We start from the raw sequence: 16,389 nt of genomic DNA, 5'->3' as shown, positions 1-16,389 counted from the left end.
TGAATTGTGCTGCTATGAACATAGGGTGAATTGTGCTGCTATGAACATATATCCTTTCTGATTGGTGTTTCTAGTTTCTTGGGATATATTCCTAGAAGTGGGATTACTGGGTCAAATGGGAGCTCCGTTTTTATTTTTTTGAGGAAACTCCATACTGTTCTCCACAGTGGCTGCACCAGTCGGCATTCCCACCAGCAGCGCACGAGGGTTCCTTTTTCTCTGCATCCTCACCAGCACTTGTCATTTGTTGATGATTGGCTTTCTGACAGGTGTGAGATGGTACCGCATTGTCGTTTTGATTTGCATCTCTCGCATAATTAGTGACTTTGAGCATGTTTTCTTATGTCTCTTGGCCTTCTTCTGTCTTCTTTCGAAAAGATTTTATTTAGGTCCGTTGCCCATTTTTTTTATTGGATCATTTATCTTCCTTTTATTAAGTTGTATAAGTTCCCTGTAGATGTTGGAGATTAAACCTTTACCAGTGATAACATTTGCAAATATGTTCTCCCATACAGTGGGCTTTCTTGTTGTTTTGTTGATGGTTTCTTTTGCTGTGAAAAGCTTTTTATTTTGATGTAGTCCCATTTGTTTATTTTCTCTTTAGCTTCCATTGCCCTAGGAGCGGTATCGGTGAAGAAATTGCTTCGGCATATGTCTGAGATTTCTCTGCCTGTGGATTCCTCTAGTATTTTTATGGTTTCCCATCTTATGTTTAAGTCCTGTATCCATTTTGAGTTTATTTTTGTGTATGGTGTAAGTTGGTGGTCTAGTTTCATGTTTTTGCATGTAGCTGTCCAATTTTCCTAACACCATTTACTGAAGAGACTGTCTTGACTCCATTGTATGTTCATGTCTCCTTTGTCAAATATTAATTAATCACAGTGGTTTGGGTCGATATCTGGATTCTCTATTCTATTCCATTGGTCTATATGTCTGTTCTTGTACCAGTACCAGGCTGTTTTGAGAACAGTGGCTTTGTAATACAGCTTGAAATCTGGTATTGAGATCCCACCCACTTTGTTCTTCTTTCTCAGGATTGCTATGGCTATTAGGGGTCTTTTTTTATTCCAGATGAATTTTTGGAGAGTTCTTTCTAGGTCTGTGAAATATGCCATTGGTATTTTAATGGGGAGTGCATTGAATCTGTAGATTGCTTTGGGTAGTATGGACATTTTAATGATGTTGATTCTACCAATCCATGAACATGGTATGTTCTTCCATCTGTTTATGTCTTCCTCTGTCTCTTTTTTCAGTGTCTGGTAGTTTTCCGTGGATAGGTCTTTTACCTCCTTAGTTAAGTTTATTCCTAGGTATGTTCATTTTTTTGGTGCGATGGTAAATGGGATTGCTTTTTTAGTCTCTTTCTGTAAGTTCACTATTGGTGTATAGAAATGCCATAGATTTCTTGGCGTTAATTTTGTATCCTGCTACATTGCCGAATTCATTTATTAAGTCTATTAGGTTTTTGATGGAGTCTTTCGGGTTTTTTATGTACAATATCATGTCATCTGCAAATAAGGACAGCTTTACTTATTCTTTTCCAATTTGTGTGCCTTTTATTTCTTCTTTTTGTCTAATTGCAATGGCTAATACTTCCAGTACTATGTCGAACAGGAGTGGTGAGAGTGGGCATCCCTGTCTTGTTCCTGCTCTTAGGGGAAATGGTTTTAGTTTTTGCCCATTGAGTATGATGTTAGCTGTGGGTTTATCATATATGGCTTTTATTATGTTGAGGTATGATCCTTCTATTCCCACCTTGTTGAGAGTTTTTATCAAGAAAAGGTGTTGGATTTTGTCCAATGCTTTTTCTGCATCAATTGATATGACTATGTGATTTTTTATCTCGCAATTTGTTTATGTGATGTATCATGTTTATTGATTTGCAGATATTCTACCATCCTTGCATTCCTGGGATAAATCCTACTTGGTCATGGTGTATGATCTTTCTGATGTGCTCCTGGATCCAATTTGCTAGAATTTTGTTGAGGATTTTGGCATCTATGTTCATTAGGGATATTGGCCTGTAATTCTTTTTTCATTGTGTTGTCTTTATCTGATTTTGGTATTAGGGTGATGCTGGCTTCATAGAAGGAGCTTGGAAGTGTTCCTTCCTCTTGAATTTTTGGAATAGTCTAAGGAGGATAGGTTTTAGTTCTTCCTTGAATGTTTGGTAAAACTCCCCTGTGAAGCTGTCTGGCCCTGGGCTTTGGTTTGCTGGAAGCTTTTTTTTTTTTTTTTTTTTAAATATATATTTTATTGATTTTTTACAGAGAGGAAGGGAGAGGGATAGAGAGCTGGAATCATCAATGAGAGGGAAACATCAATCAGCTGCCTCCTGCACACTCCCTACTGGGGATGTGCCCGCAACCAAGGTACATGCCCTTGACCGGAATCGAACCTGGGACCCTTGAGTCCGCAGGCCGACGCTCTATCCACTGAGCCAAACCGGTTAGGGCATGCTGGAAGCTTTTTGATGACTGCTTCAATTTCTTCCATAGTTATTAGCCTATTGAGATATTTAGATTCTTCCTGATTGAGTTGTGGAAGGTTATATTTTTCTAGGAATATGTCCATTTCCTCCAGGTTGTCCAGTTTGTTGGAATAGAGTTGTTCATAGTATTTTTTAACAATCCTTTGTATTTCGGTGGGGTCTGTTGTTATTTCACCTCTTTCATTTCTGATTTTGTTTATTTGGGTCCTCTCTCTTTGCTTCTTGGTTAGCCTGGGTAGAGGTTCATCAGTCTTGTTTATCCTTTCAAAGAACCAGCTCTTGGTTTTGTTGATCTTTTGTATTGTTTTTTTGGTCTCATGTCATTTATCTGTGCTCTGATCTTTATTATTTCCTTCCTTCTGCTTACACTAGGCTTTTCTTATTGCTCTCTTTCTAACTCTTTGAGTTGTTGGGTTAGGTAATTTATTAGCATTGTTTCTTGTTTTTTGCAGTAGGCTTGTAGAGCTATGAACTTCCCTCTCAAGACTGCTTTCGCTGTGTCCCATAGATTTTGGATTGTTGTGTTTTCGTTGTCATTTGTTGCCATGATGTTTTTTATTTTTTCTTTGATCTCTCTGGTAACCCAGTCATTGTTTAATAGCATGTTGTTTAGTCTCCATGTGTTTGATTTTTTTGGATCGTTTTTATTGTAGTTGATTTCCAGATTTATGCCACTGTGATCTGAGAGGATGCTTGATATGATTTCTATCTTCTTGAATTTGAAGAGACTTTGCCTATGACCCAACATATGGCCTATCTTTGAAAATGACCCTTGTGCACTTGAGAGGAATGTATATTCTGTGGCTGTGGGGTGAAATGTTCTGAAGATGTCAATTTATTCCATCTGGTCTAGTGAGTCATTTAGGATTGATGTTTCTTTGATGATTTTTTGTTTAGAGAATTTGTCGAATGGTGATAGTGGGGTATTGAAGTATCCTACTATGATTGTATTGCTGTCAATCTCTCCCTTGATATCCTCCAGGAGTTTTTTTTATGTATTTGGGTACTCCTGTATTGGGTGCGTATATGTTTACCAGAGTTATTTCTTCTTGTTGGATTGCTCCCTTTAGTATTATGAAGTGGTCTTCCTTATCTCTTGTTATGTCCTTCACTTTGAGATCTAATTTGTCAGATATAAGTATTGCTACCCCAGCTTTTTTTTTTTCATTTCCATTCGCCTGAAAAACCTTTTTCCATCCTTTCACCCTCAGTCTGTGTGCGTCTTTTTTTCTGAGGTGGGTTTCTTGTGGACAGCAGATATATGGGTTGTGTTTTCTTATCCAATCCGTTACCCTATGTCTTTTGATTGGGGCATTTAATCCATTTGCATTTAAAGTTGTTATTGATAGGTACTTATTTGTCGCCATTCCTATTCTTTACCCCTGTGTTCCTTCTTCGCTTCCTATTGCTTTTTTTTTTTTTTTTTTTTTTACAGCAGACCCTTTAGCATTACTTGCATTGCTGGTTTGGTGGTAATAAATTCCCTTAGTCCTTTTTTGTCTGTGAAGCTCCTGATTTCACCTTCAATTTTGATTGAAAGTCTTGCTGGGTACAGTATTCTTGGATTCAGACCCTTCCTTTGCATGATTTTGTATATTTCATTCCATTCCCTTCTGGCCTGATGAGTTTCTGTTGAGAAATTAGTTGCCAGTCTGATGGGGGTTCCTTTGTAGGTAACTTTCCGTCTCTCTCTGGCTGCTTTTAAGATTCTTACTTTGTCGTTGGTGTTTGCCAATTTAATTATAATGTGCCTTGGTGTCGGTCTTTTGGAGTTCATTTTGCTTGGGACTCTTTGAGCTTCTTGGATTTGTGTGGGTTTTTTTTTTTCCTATATCAGGGAAGTTTCCTGTCATTATTTCTTCAAATAGGTTTTCTATTCCTTGTTCAGTTTCCTCTCCTTCTGGAACCCCTATTATGTTGATGTTTTATTTTGTGTTGTCCCAAAGTTTCCTTAGGCTCTCCTCCTGCTTTTTAATTTTTTTTTCTAGAAGCTGCTCTACTTGGGTATTTTTATCCTACCTTGTCTTCTAGCTCACTGATGTGGTCCTCTGCTTCTTCTAGTCTACTCTTTTTTTTTTTTTTTTTTTTTTTTTAAAATATATTTTATTGATTTTTTTACAGAGAGGAAGGGAGAGGGATAGAGAGTTAGAAACATCGATGAGATAGAAACATCAATCAGCTGCCTCCTGCACACTCCCCACTGGGTATGTGCCCACAACCAAGGTACATGCCCCTGACCGGAATCGAACCTGGGACCCTTGAGTCTGCAGGCTGATGCTCTATCCACTGAGCCAAACCGGCTAGGGCTCTTCTAGTCTACTCTTGATGCTTTCTATTGAGTTCTTTACAACAGCGATGTCATTTTTCATTTCTTCTTGGTTCTTCTTCATTTCCTCTTGGTTCTTACTCATATTGTCGAATTTGTCTTCCATTCTTTTCAGGCACCTTATGACCATTTCTCTGAATTCTTTCTCTGACTGGTTGCTTGCCTCCATTTCGTTTACTTCTTTTTTTGGCGATGCCTGCTTTTCTTTTCTTTTTTTTTTTATTTTTTTTATTTTTTTTTAATATATTTTATTGATATTTTTACAGAGAGGAAGGGAGAGGGATAGAGAGTTAGAAACATCGATGAGAGAGAAACATCGATCAGCTGCCTCCTGCACACCCCCCACTGGGGATGCGCCCGCAGCCAAGGTACATGCCCCTGACCGGAATCGATCCCGGGACCCTTCAGTCCGCAGGCCGACGCTCTATCCACTGAGCCAAACCGGTTTCGGCACCTGCTTTTCTTTTATATGTGGGCTGTTTCTTTGTCTCCCCATGGTCTCTCTTCTCCGGGTGTCTGGTTATGTGGTTCTCTCTCTCCAACAAACACTCCTGGTGTGACCCTCAACTCTTATTTGTATCTGCTCCGGGACATGTCTGTCTGTTACGCCGCCATTTTTTTGATCTTCTATTTCCCAGTTTTTCAACTCCCACAGCCAGGCAGAGGTCCTGCTGCAGGTCACCTGGGAGCCAAAGGGCACCCGAGAAGATCTGAGAGTTCAGGGACTGGTCTGGCTTCCTTCAGTCTTCTGCCAACACGCTATTCATCAGGATTCTATTCAATTTCTTGGTTTCTTCCAGCAAGGCACAGCCTTCCAAGCCTTGTTCCAAGAAGAGTCCCTTCCCCCACCCCCCTCCCCGAGGATATTTTTTTGCATTGATTTTTAGAGAGAGTTGAAGGGAGGTGGAGAGACAGAGAAAAATGAGAGAGACACATTGATTGGTTGCCTCCTACATGAGCCCCAGCCCCAGAGATCCAGGCTGCAACTGAGGCATGTGCCCTTGTCCAGAATTGAATCCGGGACCCTTCATTGCAAGGGCCGACACTCTATCCACTGAGCAAACCCAGCTAGAGCCCATTTCTCCTTTAAATTGTAGTTCCATGCCATATCACTCCATAATTTTGTCCTGAAAGCTTTTCATTTCTGTAACATATATTCATCTGAAATGTGAATACATTAAAATATTTTCTCTTGAACCCTTAAGAACTTAATTACTTACTTGATCGAGAAAGTATGTTTTATCTTTACAGTGATGAGTAGTATATAGTTGGCCTAAACAACACAAATATATTACAGATTTTGTTAAATAGCTATTAAACTAACAACACAAAATGTATTTGAAAATGTAGCTCTAAATGATATAGAGGGTGGGAGTTCTGTGCTCTAATCAGAGATGGCTTCACAGAGATGTTCATATCTCAAAGCCACACACTGAAGTAAATGTGGGGGTATAAGAAGAGTAAAGCCTTTTTTGTCAGGTGGGGAAAGATAGTTTTTTAGGGAGTGAGAAGAGTTTGGAAAGGAAATGATGCCAGCTTACAGGTTTGTTCACGATCAGATCTTCTTAGGAAGAGTGCACATGGAAGCAGAGGTGCTGAGACTTCCATTATTAACATTACTTGTCCATTGTGTGGCCTGTCCAGGTGCAAGTGATTGGGGTCCCAGGTGTAGAACTGGAGGTGCCTGACAGGAAGGTTCTCATAGCTGGAGAGTGCTTCAGGGAGGAAAGCTAGCCTCTCTCTCAAACCTTGCTGTGCCTTCTCTTCCTGGGGACCTGGCCTGGTTCTAGTCCACACTGAGATTTAAGATCATCCTTCATGCCTTCATGGGGATGAGGAGACTCGTGACTGTTTATCTCATTGGCTCTGACTTCCCTTCAGGACTTTATTTCACTGAGCAGAGAGATCAGGCCATTGACAGGCTTTGAAGGACGACGCGTTGGGAGATGTGCAGATTGGACATGCACTGAGCTGTGTTGATTGTGTTCCAGTAGTGCAAGTTTCTCAAGGCCTCCTCCAGCCTGTTGAATTTTCTTTTCTGTTGGGTTCACAATCAATTCTGATGAACCATGTGTTAAGATTGGAAGTTCATGGTCCACTTCCCCTGCTTGCTTCCCTGTGAGGCCAGGCCTAAAGGCACCTGAAGACTGGCTGCTCCTTGACAGCAGGAGCTTGGCTCCCAGCAACAAGATGTATTTGCTCTGATACTTGTGTTCTCCTTTACCATAAAGTTGGTGGAGTCTCCTTTGGATAGAAAACCAGCTTTCTGGATTGATTTAAAGCAATATGGTAAATTTTCTGTGACTTAGAAGTACAACAGCTCCTTAGACTATGCAGTTTCTTGCCCTGGCTGGTATGCTCAGCAGTTAGAGTGTCAGCTTGCGCACCAGAGAGTCACCAGTTTGATTCCTGGTCAAGGGCACGCATCTGGATTTGCAGGTTCAGTCCCTGCCTCTGGTCGGTGCGAGTGTGAAAGGCAATCAGTCAATGTGTCTATTGCACATTCATGTTTCTCTCTTTTTCTTTCCCTCCCTCAGATCCTCCCTCCTCCCTTCCACTCTAAAAATCAATGGAAAAACATCCTCACTCCTTAGGTGAGGATTAAAAAAAAAGAAGAAGGATATGCACTATGTCACTGAATTTATAAAATGTAATGATAGTCCAGGCAGTGTGGCTCAGTGGTTGAGTGTCGACGTATGAACCAGGAGAACCTAGTTTGATTACTGGTCAGGGCACATGCCTGGGTTGTGGGCTCTATCCCCCGTAGAGGGCATGCAGGAGGTGGCCGATCGATAATTGTCTCTCATCATTGATGTTTCTCTCTCTCTTTCCCTCTCTGAAGTCAATAAACATGTTTATAATTTTTTTAATATGATGATAAAGCATTTTAAAATGAGTTTTTCATTTTTCATTGTTTTTTTTATTTTTATTTTTTTTTTTAATATATATTTTATTGATTTTTTACAGAGAGGAAGGAAGAGGGACAGAGAGTTAGAAACATCGATGAGAGAGAAACATGGATCAGCCGCCTCCTGCACACCCCCCACTGGGGATGTGCCCGCAACCAAGTTATGTGCCCTTGACCGGAACCGAACCCGGGACCCCTCAGTCCGCAGGCTGACGCTCTATCCACTGAGCCAAACCGGTTTTGGCCATTTTTCATTGTTTAAGACTTTTTTAAATTGACCATGTTCCTGTTTAAGACTTTCTCTTAGATTTTTAAATTACCAATACTGAGGTCATATAAATGTGCTTTATTAAACAATATTTATACTCTAGTTTATGTAACTTTCTCTTCTCTTATATTCCAATTTTTCATTTATTTAGAAAACTGTGGCTGAAAAACAGGAGAAGAGAAACCAGGATCGCTTGAGGAGGAGAGAAGAGAGGGAGCGGGAGGAACGGCTGAGCAGGAGGTGAGCCCGAGATAGCACATAGTAAGGAAACCCCTAGTTTCATTGCAGTGTTGCTGATAACATTTGAGGTCTGCTAAGTACCTAAGAGGCAGTTAAAAGAAAATAAACTCACAGCATGTTCAGTTGAGCGAGGTCTTGGCTGGCCTTGAAAGACCTGTGTGTGCACAGCAGTGCAGCACTGGACTGGGCTATCTTCAGCTGCATGAGAGCTCTGTGACCTAATTCTTATCTGGAAAGATGTAGACACCACCCTCCACCCCCCAGCCCCCACTCCCCAGGGTAAAGAGTAGAAGAGGGGAGAGGAACCTGCTACACCCGGACTCCTGTGGATGTAGCACTCGGCAAACAGGACAAGCAGAAAAAGGTGTCATACTGCTATGCCTAGTTGTGGGACAAGGACCTTGGGGCTATTTAGCCTCTGGCATTGACTTGAGTGAAATGGGGCCAGTGGAGGAGGTTGGGACCTGCTGCCTTGTGGATAAGTGCAGGTTGTAGGGGCAGTAGCAGCGAGAATAGTGAGGAGCCAGCTGGGAGAGCCCAGAAGGAGGAGGTGGAAGTTTGAATCAGGTGAGGGTGGGAAGGGTCTAGGTATAGAGCTGGTAAGATTTCTTGGTAATCAGTTGTGAGGCAAGCAAAGGGGGAATGGAGCTGGTGTCATGGTTTCTGGCCTTTAAGTGGCCATCTATGGAGGTAGGAAAGACTAGGAGCTGTGTGTTGGCGTGAGGAGGATGTAGGGAATATAACTTTACTCTGGCCATACTCAGTTTGAGATGTGTAAGAAAAATCTAGGTAGAGATGCTGAGTCTGTTTGGAGTTCAGGGAAGAGACTCGAGCCAGAAGTAACTGCTCTCTTATTGGGCATAGCTCATTGTCCTTGAAAGGCCCAGAAACTGGGTTTTCCTGAAGGTTTTCCTCAGTGTGTAACTAGGGAAGGATAAATAAGAATTTATTTTATTTTTCCCCATTAATTACCTAACAGATTCTGATTGTAAAGAAACTCAAGCAGTATGAAAATATACAAGCAAAATATGCAAGTCCCTTTTTACACAGAGGTGACCACTGTGGTGTGGGTTGTGTCTGTGTGCACTGGTACCTGTGGGACCCTCAGCTGTTACCTGAGCTCATCCCACAGCAGGTGTGTCCTTACAATGATGTGTCATAACAGTATTTTTCCCCCACCTTCACCCTTTTCCTTCACTTCCCCATCCCCTGCCTCCACATATAAGTGAAATCATATAGTATTTGTCTTTGTTTGTCTGACCTATTTCACTTAGCATAATGCGCTCAAAGTCCATCCATGTTGTCACAAATGGGAGGATTTCCTTCTTTTGTATGGCTGAATAATATTCCCTTGTGTATATGTATCACTTTTCTTTATTAATCTGTCAGTAGACACTTAGTTGGGGTTTCAAATAAATACAGTAGTTCCCTCCTTATCTGCAGGAGATAGATTCCTAAACCTGGATGCTTGAAACTGCAGATAGTACCAAACCTTAAGTAAGCTGTTTTTTCCCTATATATACTTTACGGCTTCTCTTTGGCACATCCAAATTGCCAGCATCATTACTCCTGTTCTTTGTGGCCAATATTAAGTAGAATAAAGGTGACTTGAACACAAGCAATGTGGTACTTCACCAGTTGTTCACAAGATGGCTACTAAGTGACTTAACAGGCAGGTAATGTATATAAGCATGGATATGCTTGACAAAGGGATGATTTGTAGAATGGAGTGGGATGCTGCAAGATTTCATCATGCTACTCAGAACGGTGTGCAATTTAAAACTTATTTTTTATTTCTGGAATTTTAAAAAAAAAATAGCACGTGATTATATTTAATACACAAGTTTGATACAACCAATATTTCTGGAATTTTCTTTTTTTTTTTCAGACTGAGGTTGACCATGGGTAACTGAAGCTGTAGAAAATGAAAGGAAAGGGGGGACTACTTTACCTAGAAGTGGAATTGCTGGGGCATTGGTGGTTCTAGTTTGAATTCTTTAAGGAATTTCCATATTGGTTTCCATAGTGGCTGCATTAGTCTACATTCCCACCAACAGTGTATGAGGATTCCCTTTCCTTTTTTCGGGGGGAGGGCTCCCTTTTCTCTACATCCTTGCCAACATTTAAAATGTCCTTTTAAATATTTTTTTAAAAAAAATTGATTTCAGAGGGGAGAGAGAGATAAAAACATAAATGATGAGGGAGAATCATTGATTGGCTGCCTCCTGCGCGCGCGCGCACACACACACACACACACACACACACACACACACCACACACACACACACACACACACACACACCACACACACACACACACACACACACACACCACCCACCTCCCCACCCCCCACTGGGGATAGAGTCTGCAACACGGGCATGTGCCCTTGACCGGAATCAAACCTGGAACCCTTCAGTTCGCAGGCCAATACTGTCCACTGAGCCAAACCAGCCAGGGCTAAAATGCCCCCCCCCTCACCTTTTTTTTTTAAATATATTTTTATTGATTTCAGAAAAGAAGGAAGAGGGAGAAAGAGATAGAAACATTAATGATGAGAGAATCACTGGTCGACTGCCTCCTGCATGCCCCCTCTTGGGGAGCGAGCCCAAAACACAGGCATGTGCCCTGACTAGGAATCGAACCATGACCTGGTTCATAGGTCGATGTGCAGCTACTGAGCCACACTGGCTGGGTCCAAGGATATTTTTTTCCATTAATTTTTTTTTTTAAGAGAAAGTGGAAGGGAGGGATGGGGAAGGAGAGAGAGAAACATCAATGTGAGAGAAAGAGACATCAATTGGTTACCTCCCACACACGCCCTGACCAGGACTGAGAAAGGAACTCTCAACCCTTAGTTGCACTAGCTGATGCTCTATCACTGAGCCACACTGGCCAGGGCAAAATGTCTTTTTGATCATTACCAGTCTAACAGTATGATCTCTCATTGTGGGTTTGATTTACATTTCTCTGGTGATTAGTGATATTGAGCACCTTTTTATGTATTTGTATGTCTTCAAAAAAATATACAGATTCTCTGCCCATATTTTAATGGGATGTTTTTCCTTTTGAGTTTTAAGAGTTCTTTATATATTTTGTATATTAAGCCCTTATCTGATATAATTTACAAATATGTTCTTGAGCCCTAACCGGTTTGGCTCAGTGGATAGAGCGTCGGACTGCTCAGGGGTCCCAGGTTCGATTCCCGTCAGGGGCATGTACCTTGGTTGCAGGCACATCCCCAGTAGGAGGTGTGCAGGAGGCAGCTGATTGATGTTTCTCTCTCAACGATGTTTCTAACTCTCCCTCTCCCTTCCTCTCAGTAAAAAAATCAATAAAATATATTTAAAATAAAAATATGTTCTTGTATTTTGTAGTTGCCTTCTCGTTTTGTTGATGGTTTCCTTCACTGTACAGAAGTTTTTTAGTTTGATATAGTTCCACTTATTTGTTTTTGCTTTTGTTGCCTATTTAAAAAAAAAAATTATTGATTTGAGAGAGAGAGAGAGAGAGAGAGAGAGAGAGAGAAACTTATTGTTCCACTTATTTATGCATTTGTTGGTTGATTCTTGTATATGCCCTGGCACAGGATCAAATCTGCAACCTTGGTGGGCATATTGGGACAATGTTCTAACCAGCTGAGCTCTCCAACCAAGGCTGTTGCCTATCATTTTTAATTTAAATTTTTTTGGGGGGTTGGAAGGGATGATATTTTTTTTAAATATTTTTTTATTGGTTTTAGAGAAGAAGGGCGGGGGGGGGGGCGGCCTTGATTGGTTGCCTCCTAAATGCACCCTGACTAGGGACCGAACCCACAACCTGGGCATGTGCCCTTACCAATGACCTTTTGGTGCACTGGACAAATGTTCAAACAACTGAGCTGCATTGGCCAGGGCAACCAATTTTAATTTATTTTTTAAACATTTTTAAAAACTTATTTTTATTGATTTCAGAGAGGAAGGGAGAGGAAGAGAGAGAAAGAAACATCAGTAATTAGAAGGAATCATTGATTGGCTGCCTCCTGCATGCCCCCTACTGGGGACCAAGCCCGCAACCCCAGGGCATGTGCCCTTGACCAGAATCGAACCTGGGACCCTTGTGTCCACAGGCTGACGCTCTACACTGAGCCAAACCGTCTAGGGCCAACTTTAATTTTTGATGACTATTTTTATGTTTTTATAAAACTATTTTTGAACAGTTACTATACTTTGTATATGTTTTGAGCGTTTTATAAAATTCCTTAGAATTTTTGGCATAAAAGAATTTAATAACTAAATATTGGTAGGTGTTACAGAAATTGCTTTCCAAGCGGCTTTATTAAATCATCTTAAACCACACAGTATAAGAGCATGTTCTGTCACTTCCTCCTCATCCCATGTTGGTGGCAATCATGTAAGCTTTAGCTGTGGACACTGTAAAATGAGGTCTCATTACTATGCACATTTTTTGGATTGCTGATTGTATACTATTTCCCAAGGACCTCATGTGACCATCTGGCAATGAGCCTGTGTTTGGAACTTGAGGTTCTGCATTAACTTTGGTGTCATGGTGACTTTCACTTCTACCCAGCCCTGTGTCTGTTAGGTGAGCTAGTGTCCACTATAAAGACTTCGCAGAGTCAATTGTTGAACTCAGGGTGCTGGTCCTGTCCTTTTGCCAAAAGCAGCTAGGAGCTGGGGGTTAGAGATGGACCTCATTTTGTAAGCATTGACACTTGGTGCTGCAGGCCTGAGAACAAGTGAACCTCTAGAAGATAACAGGTTTCTGTGAGAAGTCGACCCTCCTTCACCTTGTAGAATTGGGACTCCTCCCCTTAGATGTGTGGGATGGGGCTGTTTGGGGGAAATTGTTCATTTTTTTTCCTGCCCTTCATTTTAGGTCTGGATCAAGAACCGGAGATCGAAGGAGGTAGGTTTCCAGATACAATTAATCCCTAGCCGGTTTGGCTCAGTGGATAGAGCGTTGGCCTGTGGACTGAAGGGTCCTGAGTTCTATTCTGGTCAAGGGCATGTACCTCAGTTGCAGGCTTGATCCTGGGTCCTAGTAGGGGTGTGTGTGGGAGGCAACCAATGGACGTGTTTCTCTCACATTGATGTTTCTTTTTCTGTCTCTCCCCCTCCCTTCCATTTCTTTAAAAATCAATGCAAAACTATCCTCAGGTGAGGATTAAAAACAAACATCCATTTAAGTGTTCTCAGTCACATGTTCTTTTCCACATGCATTTTTCTTTTTTATTTTAGAGAGGAAGGTTGGGGGAGAGAGAAAGAAAAAAAAAAACACATCAATTTGTTGTTCCACTTAATTTATGCATTCATTGGTTGATTCTTGTTTGTGCCCTGACTGAGGATTGAACCCACAACCTTGGCATATGGGGAGGATACTCTAAACAACTGAGCTACCTGGCCTGAGCACACATGCATTTTTCTTAATACTTAACCTTTATAACTTAACAACTATTATCTGGTGGGTAGGGCTGGCTTGTGAGGGGGCATGGGCACAGGTCAGACTTGAGCCCCATCTGTCGTTGGGTTGATTGGGGCTTAGGCCAGTAGAAAGATCCACTGTCAGTGATGTCAGTGAGAGGGAAGATTATAGGGCACTGCTGAGGTCCTCGGGTGGCCAGAAGTTTCCCAGCAAGATATTTTGGTGGGAAGGGTCTGGTCATAATTCTTTCTGACTAGAGATTAACTGATGGGACTGTTGTGAACCCAAGATGTAAGTTTGTAGGAGGGAAGGAGAGATACCAGGAAAGCATCAAGCTAAATGTACTGAGAGAGGAGGGTCGTTGGGGTGGGGCCACCACCTCCTTCAGAGCCTCTGGTCTACTGCAGGTCACGTTCCCGGGACCGACGTCGGAGGCGGTCAAGATCTACCTCCAGAGAACGACGAAAGCCTTCCAGGTCCCGGTCCCGAGACAGACACCGGCGTCACCGCAGTCGTTCCCGGAGTCACAGCCATGGCCACCGCCGGGCTTCCAGGGACCGGAGTGCGAAATACAAGTAACTACTCTGACTTCTTCAGTAGCTGCGACCAGGAGTGAGCCCTTTCTCTTTGTGTTCCCAGGGTCTGCTGGGGTCTGTCAGCCATAATTGTTGCTCAGGAGACTGGCTGGGCATCTGTGGGACTGAGTATTGGGGCCTGGAGGAGTGGTAAATGGAACCCAGAGTCCGGGGACCCCTAAGCTGAGATCAGCAGGTGGATTCAGGGATGGGAAAACTGAGAGGCTGTGGGGGTGGTCACACATGAGCACGGCCCCACGAGGTACCTGACACACTCAGGGGCTGCCAACTCACTATCACTTTGATGCACAGAGCCCCTGAGGCTTGTGCCCTGCTTATATCTCTGTTGCGGTTTTTCTAAAGGAAAAAACACCACTGGTAACCACTGTTACTACTTCGGTATGCCGGTATGCTTGGATTTAGTCTTTCTTCTTCTTCTTCTTCTTTTTTTTTTTTTACATAATGGGTCATATTCTGCATGTGGACCTTTTGTTGCATTTTCCTTTGCTCTGTTTATATTATATTAGAAATCTTTTCAAATGTCATTTTTTAGTGGTTATGGGCTGGGCATGAGATGGCAGTCCTGACTGCTCTCTGGCGTGCTAGGGAGCCTTCCTTGGTGGGGTGGGTGTTGGCCTTCCTTGACCTGGTATTGAGGGGCATTTGAGGAGACAGTCCAAAGGGAGACAACAGCCTCTGCTGAGCCTCTGGTACCCATTTCCCAGGTTCTCCAGAGAGCGGGCATCGAGGGAGGAGTCCTGGGAGCGAGGTCGGAGTGAGCGTGGGGCCACCGACTGGAGGCTTGAAAGCTCCAATGGGAAGACATCGGAGGAGAAGGAGGCTGGAGAGATCTGAACCTATGCCTGGGCGCTGTAAATAGTCTCAAATGTTTGACACAGCCTGAAGTTACCCTCTATATTTGCTGAATACAACACATCTTTTGTAGTTTAAAGTTTCTATTGTTTTGGAGCTAGCTGTGAGTTTCTAGAGATGTACAGAATTACTCCTGTGTTCTGGGGTTATGTTGAGTAGGAATAAATAAATCTGACTGACTGCCTCCTGACTGCTGCAATGGAGTCTCTGCTGTCCCTGTATGTTCTAGACGCGTCACCTCGGCCTTCACATGTGGTGACAAAGGGCACTGTCTCAGTGAGCTTTGCTCATCTTCAGAAATTATGACTTACTGTTGGGACTCCCCTTTGACTTTGGTCATCTGACACCCCCACCTCCCCTTGCCCTAATGACTGGATCCAGATGTGCCTGGCTCCACCCCTCAGTGCAGACCACGGGCTCCACTAGGGAGGAGGTAGGCACCCCATCTGCCCACATTTCTTTAGGAATTTAGACCTGTCTAGCCTGCTCTTAGCATGGCTTTGACTTGGCTCTCTAGCTCAGGGGAGCTACACTGCAGTGTCCAGAGCAGGGGTGGGCAAACTTTTTCACTCGAGGGCCACAATGGGTTCTTAAACTGGACCGGAGGGCCGGAACAAAAGCATGGATGGAGTGTTTGTGTGAACTAATATAAATTCAAAGTAAAGGAGCGGAGGGGAGAGCAAGAGAACCCTCTGCTTTTTCGGCTTCGCGGGCCGGATAGAACAGCCGAACGGGCCGGATCCGGCCCGCGGGCCGTAGTTTGCCCATGGCTGGTCCAGAGTATCCACATAATAGCCACGGGCTTCTCAGAGGAGGAGGATCAGGCTGTGCTTTGACTCACACTCAGGAGGTCCAGTGGTGGTATCCACTCTCTCTCAGCTCTTCATATCTCCAGACTAGAATGAGCCCTTCTGGAAGGATAACTGGGAGTCATTCCCTTTTTCACTTCAGGGAGGTTTTTGGTTTATTTTTGGAAGGAGCTTCTGATGGCAGATGATGAAAACAGTCCTCCCCAGCCTTTCTTTGCAAAGGCTGGTTGACTCAATGAGCACTGGGGCACTGGGTCTGGATCTTGTGACTATCAGCACCGTAATGTGGCTGATGGTCCTGCTCTGGGCTCCCCTGCTGCAATTAGTCCCCTTCTAGGAGGACATGCAGATAGATGAACTTGCTCTGCTGGCTTGCGACAGGTTTTCCCTGGCTGGGAAAGCAGTGCATTGTCAGTAGGGTGTCCCTCTACCCAAGCCACACTTACCCCTTCCTGCAGCTTAAGCTGGACCAGAACAA

General features: G+C 43.0%; 1 protein-coding gene across 9 annotated transcripts in view; it reads left to right on the top strand.

Moving 5' to 3' along the window:
- The window catches only part of LUC7L (LUC7 like), a 57,520-nt gene that overhangs the window by 27,658 nt on the left and 13,473 nt on the right, over positions 1–16,389 (top strand). For 4 of the 9 annotated variants that reach the window (XM_080681617.1, XM_080681622.1, XM_080681616.1 and 1 more), the window contains 4 exons: positions 8,145–8,233; positions 13,109–13,138; positions 14,062–14,229; positions 14,955–15,286. In XM_080681617.1, coding sequence (XP_080537743.1) covers positions 8,145–8,233; positions 13,109–13,138; positions 14,062–14,229; positions 14,955–15,084 — 417 coding nt within the window. In that variant the 3' untranslated portion in view covers positions 15,085–15,286. Of the gene's footprint in view, positions 1–8,144; positions 8,234–13,108; positions 13,139–14,061; positions 14,267–14,954; positions 15,287–16,389 lie in introns of those variants that run through there. The other 5 variants (XM_080681619.1, XM_080681623.1, XM_080681621.1 and 2 more) reach the window with 2 other exon arrangements.

This window comes from Plecotus auritus, assembly GCF_963455305.1.
Source record: "Plecotus auritus genome assembly, chromosome: 7".
Classification (NCBI taxonomy): domain Eukaryota; kingdom Metazoa; phylum Chordata; class Mammalia; order Chiroptera; family Vespertilionidae; genus Plecotus; species Plecotus auritus.
The sequence above is the reverse complement of the archived record's forward strand: the minus strand, read 5'-3'. Positions and strand labels throughout refer to the sequence as shown.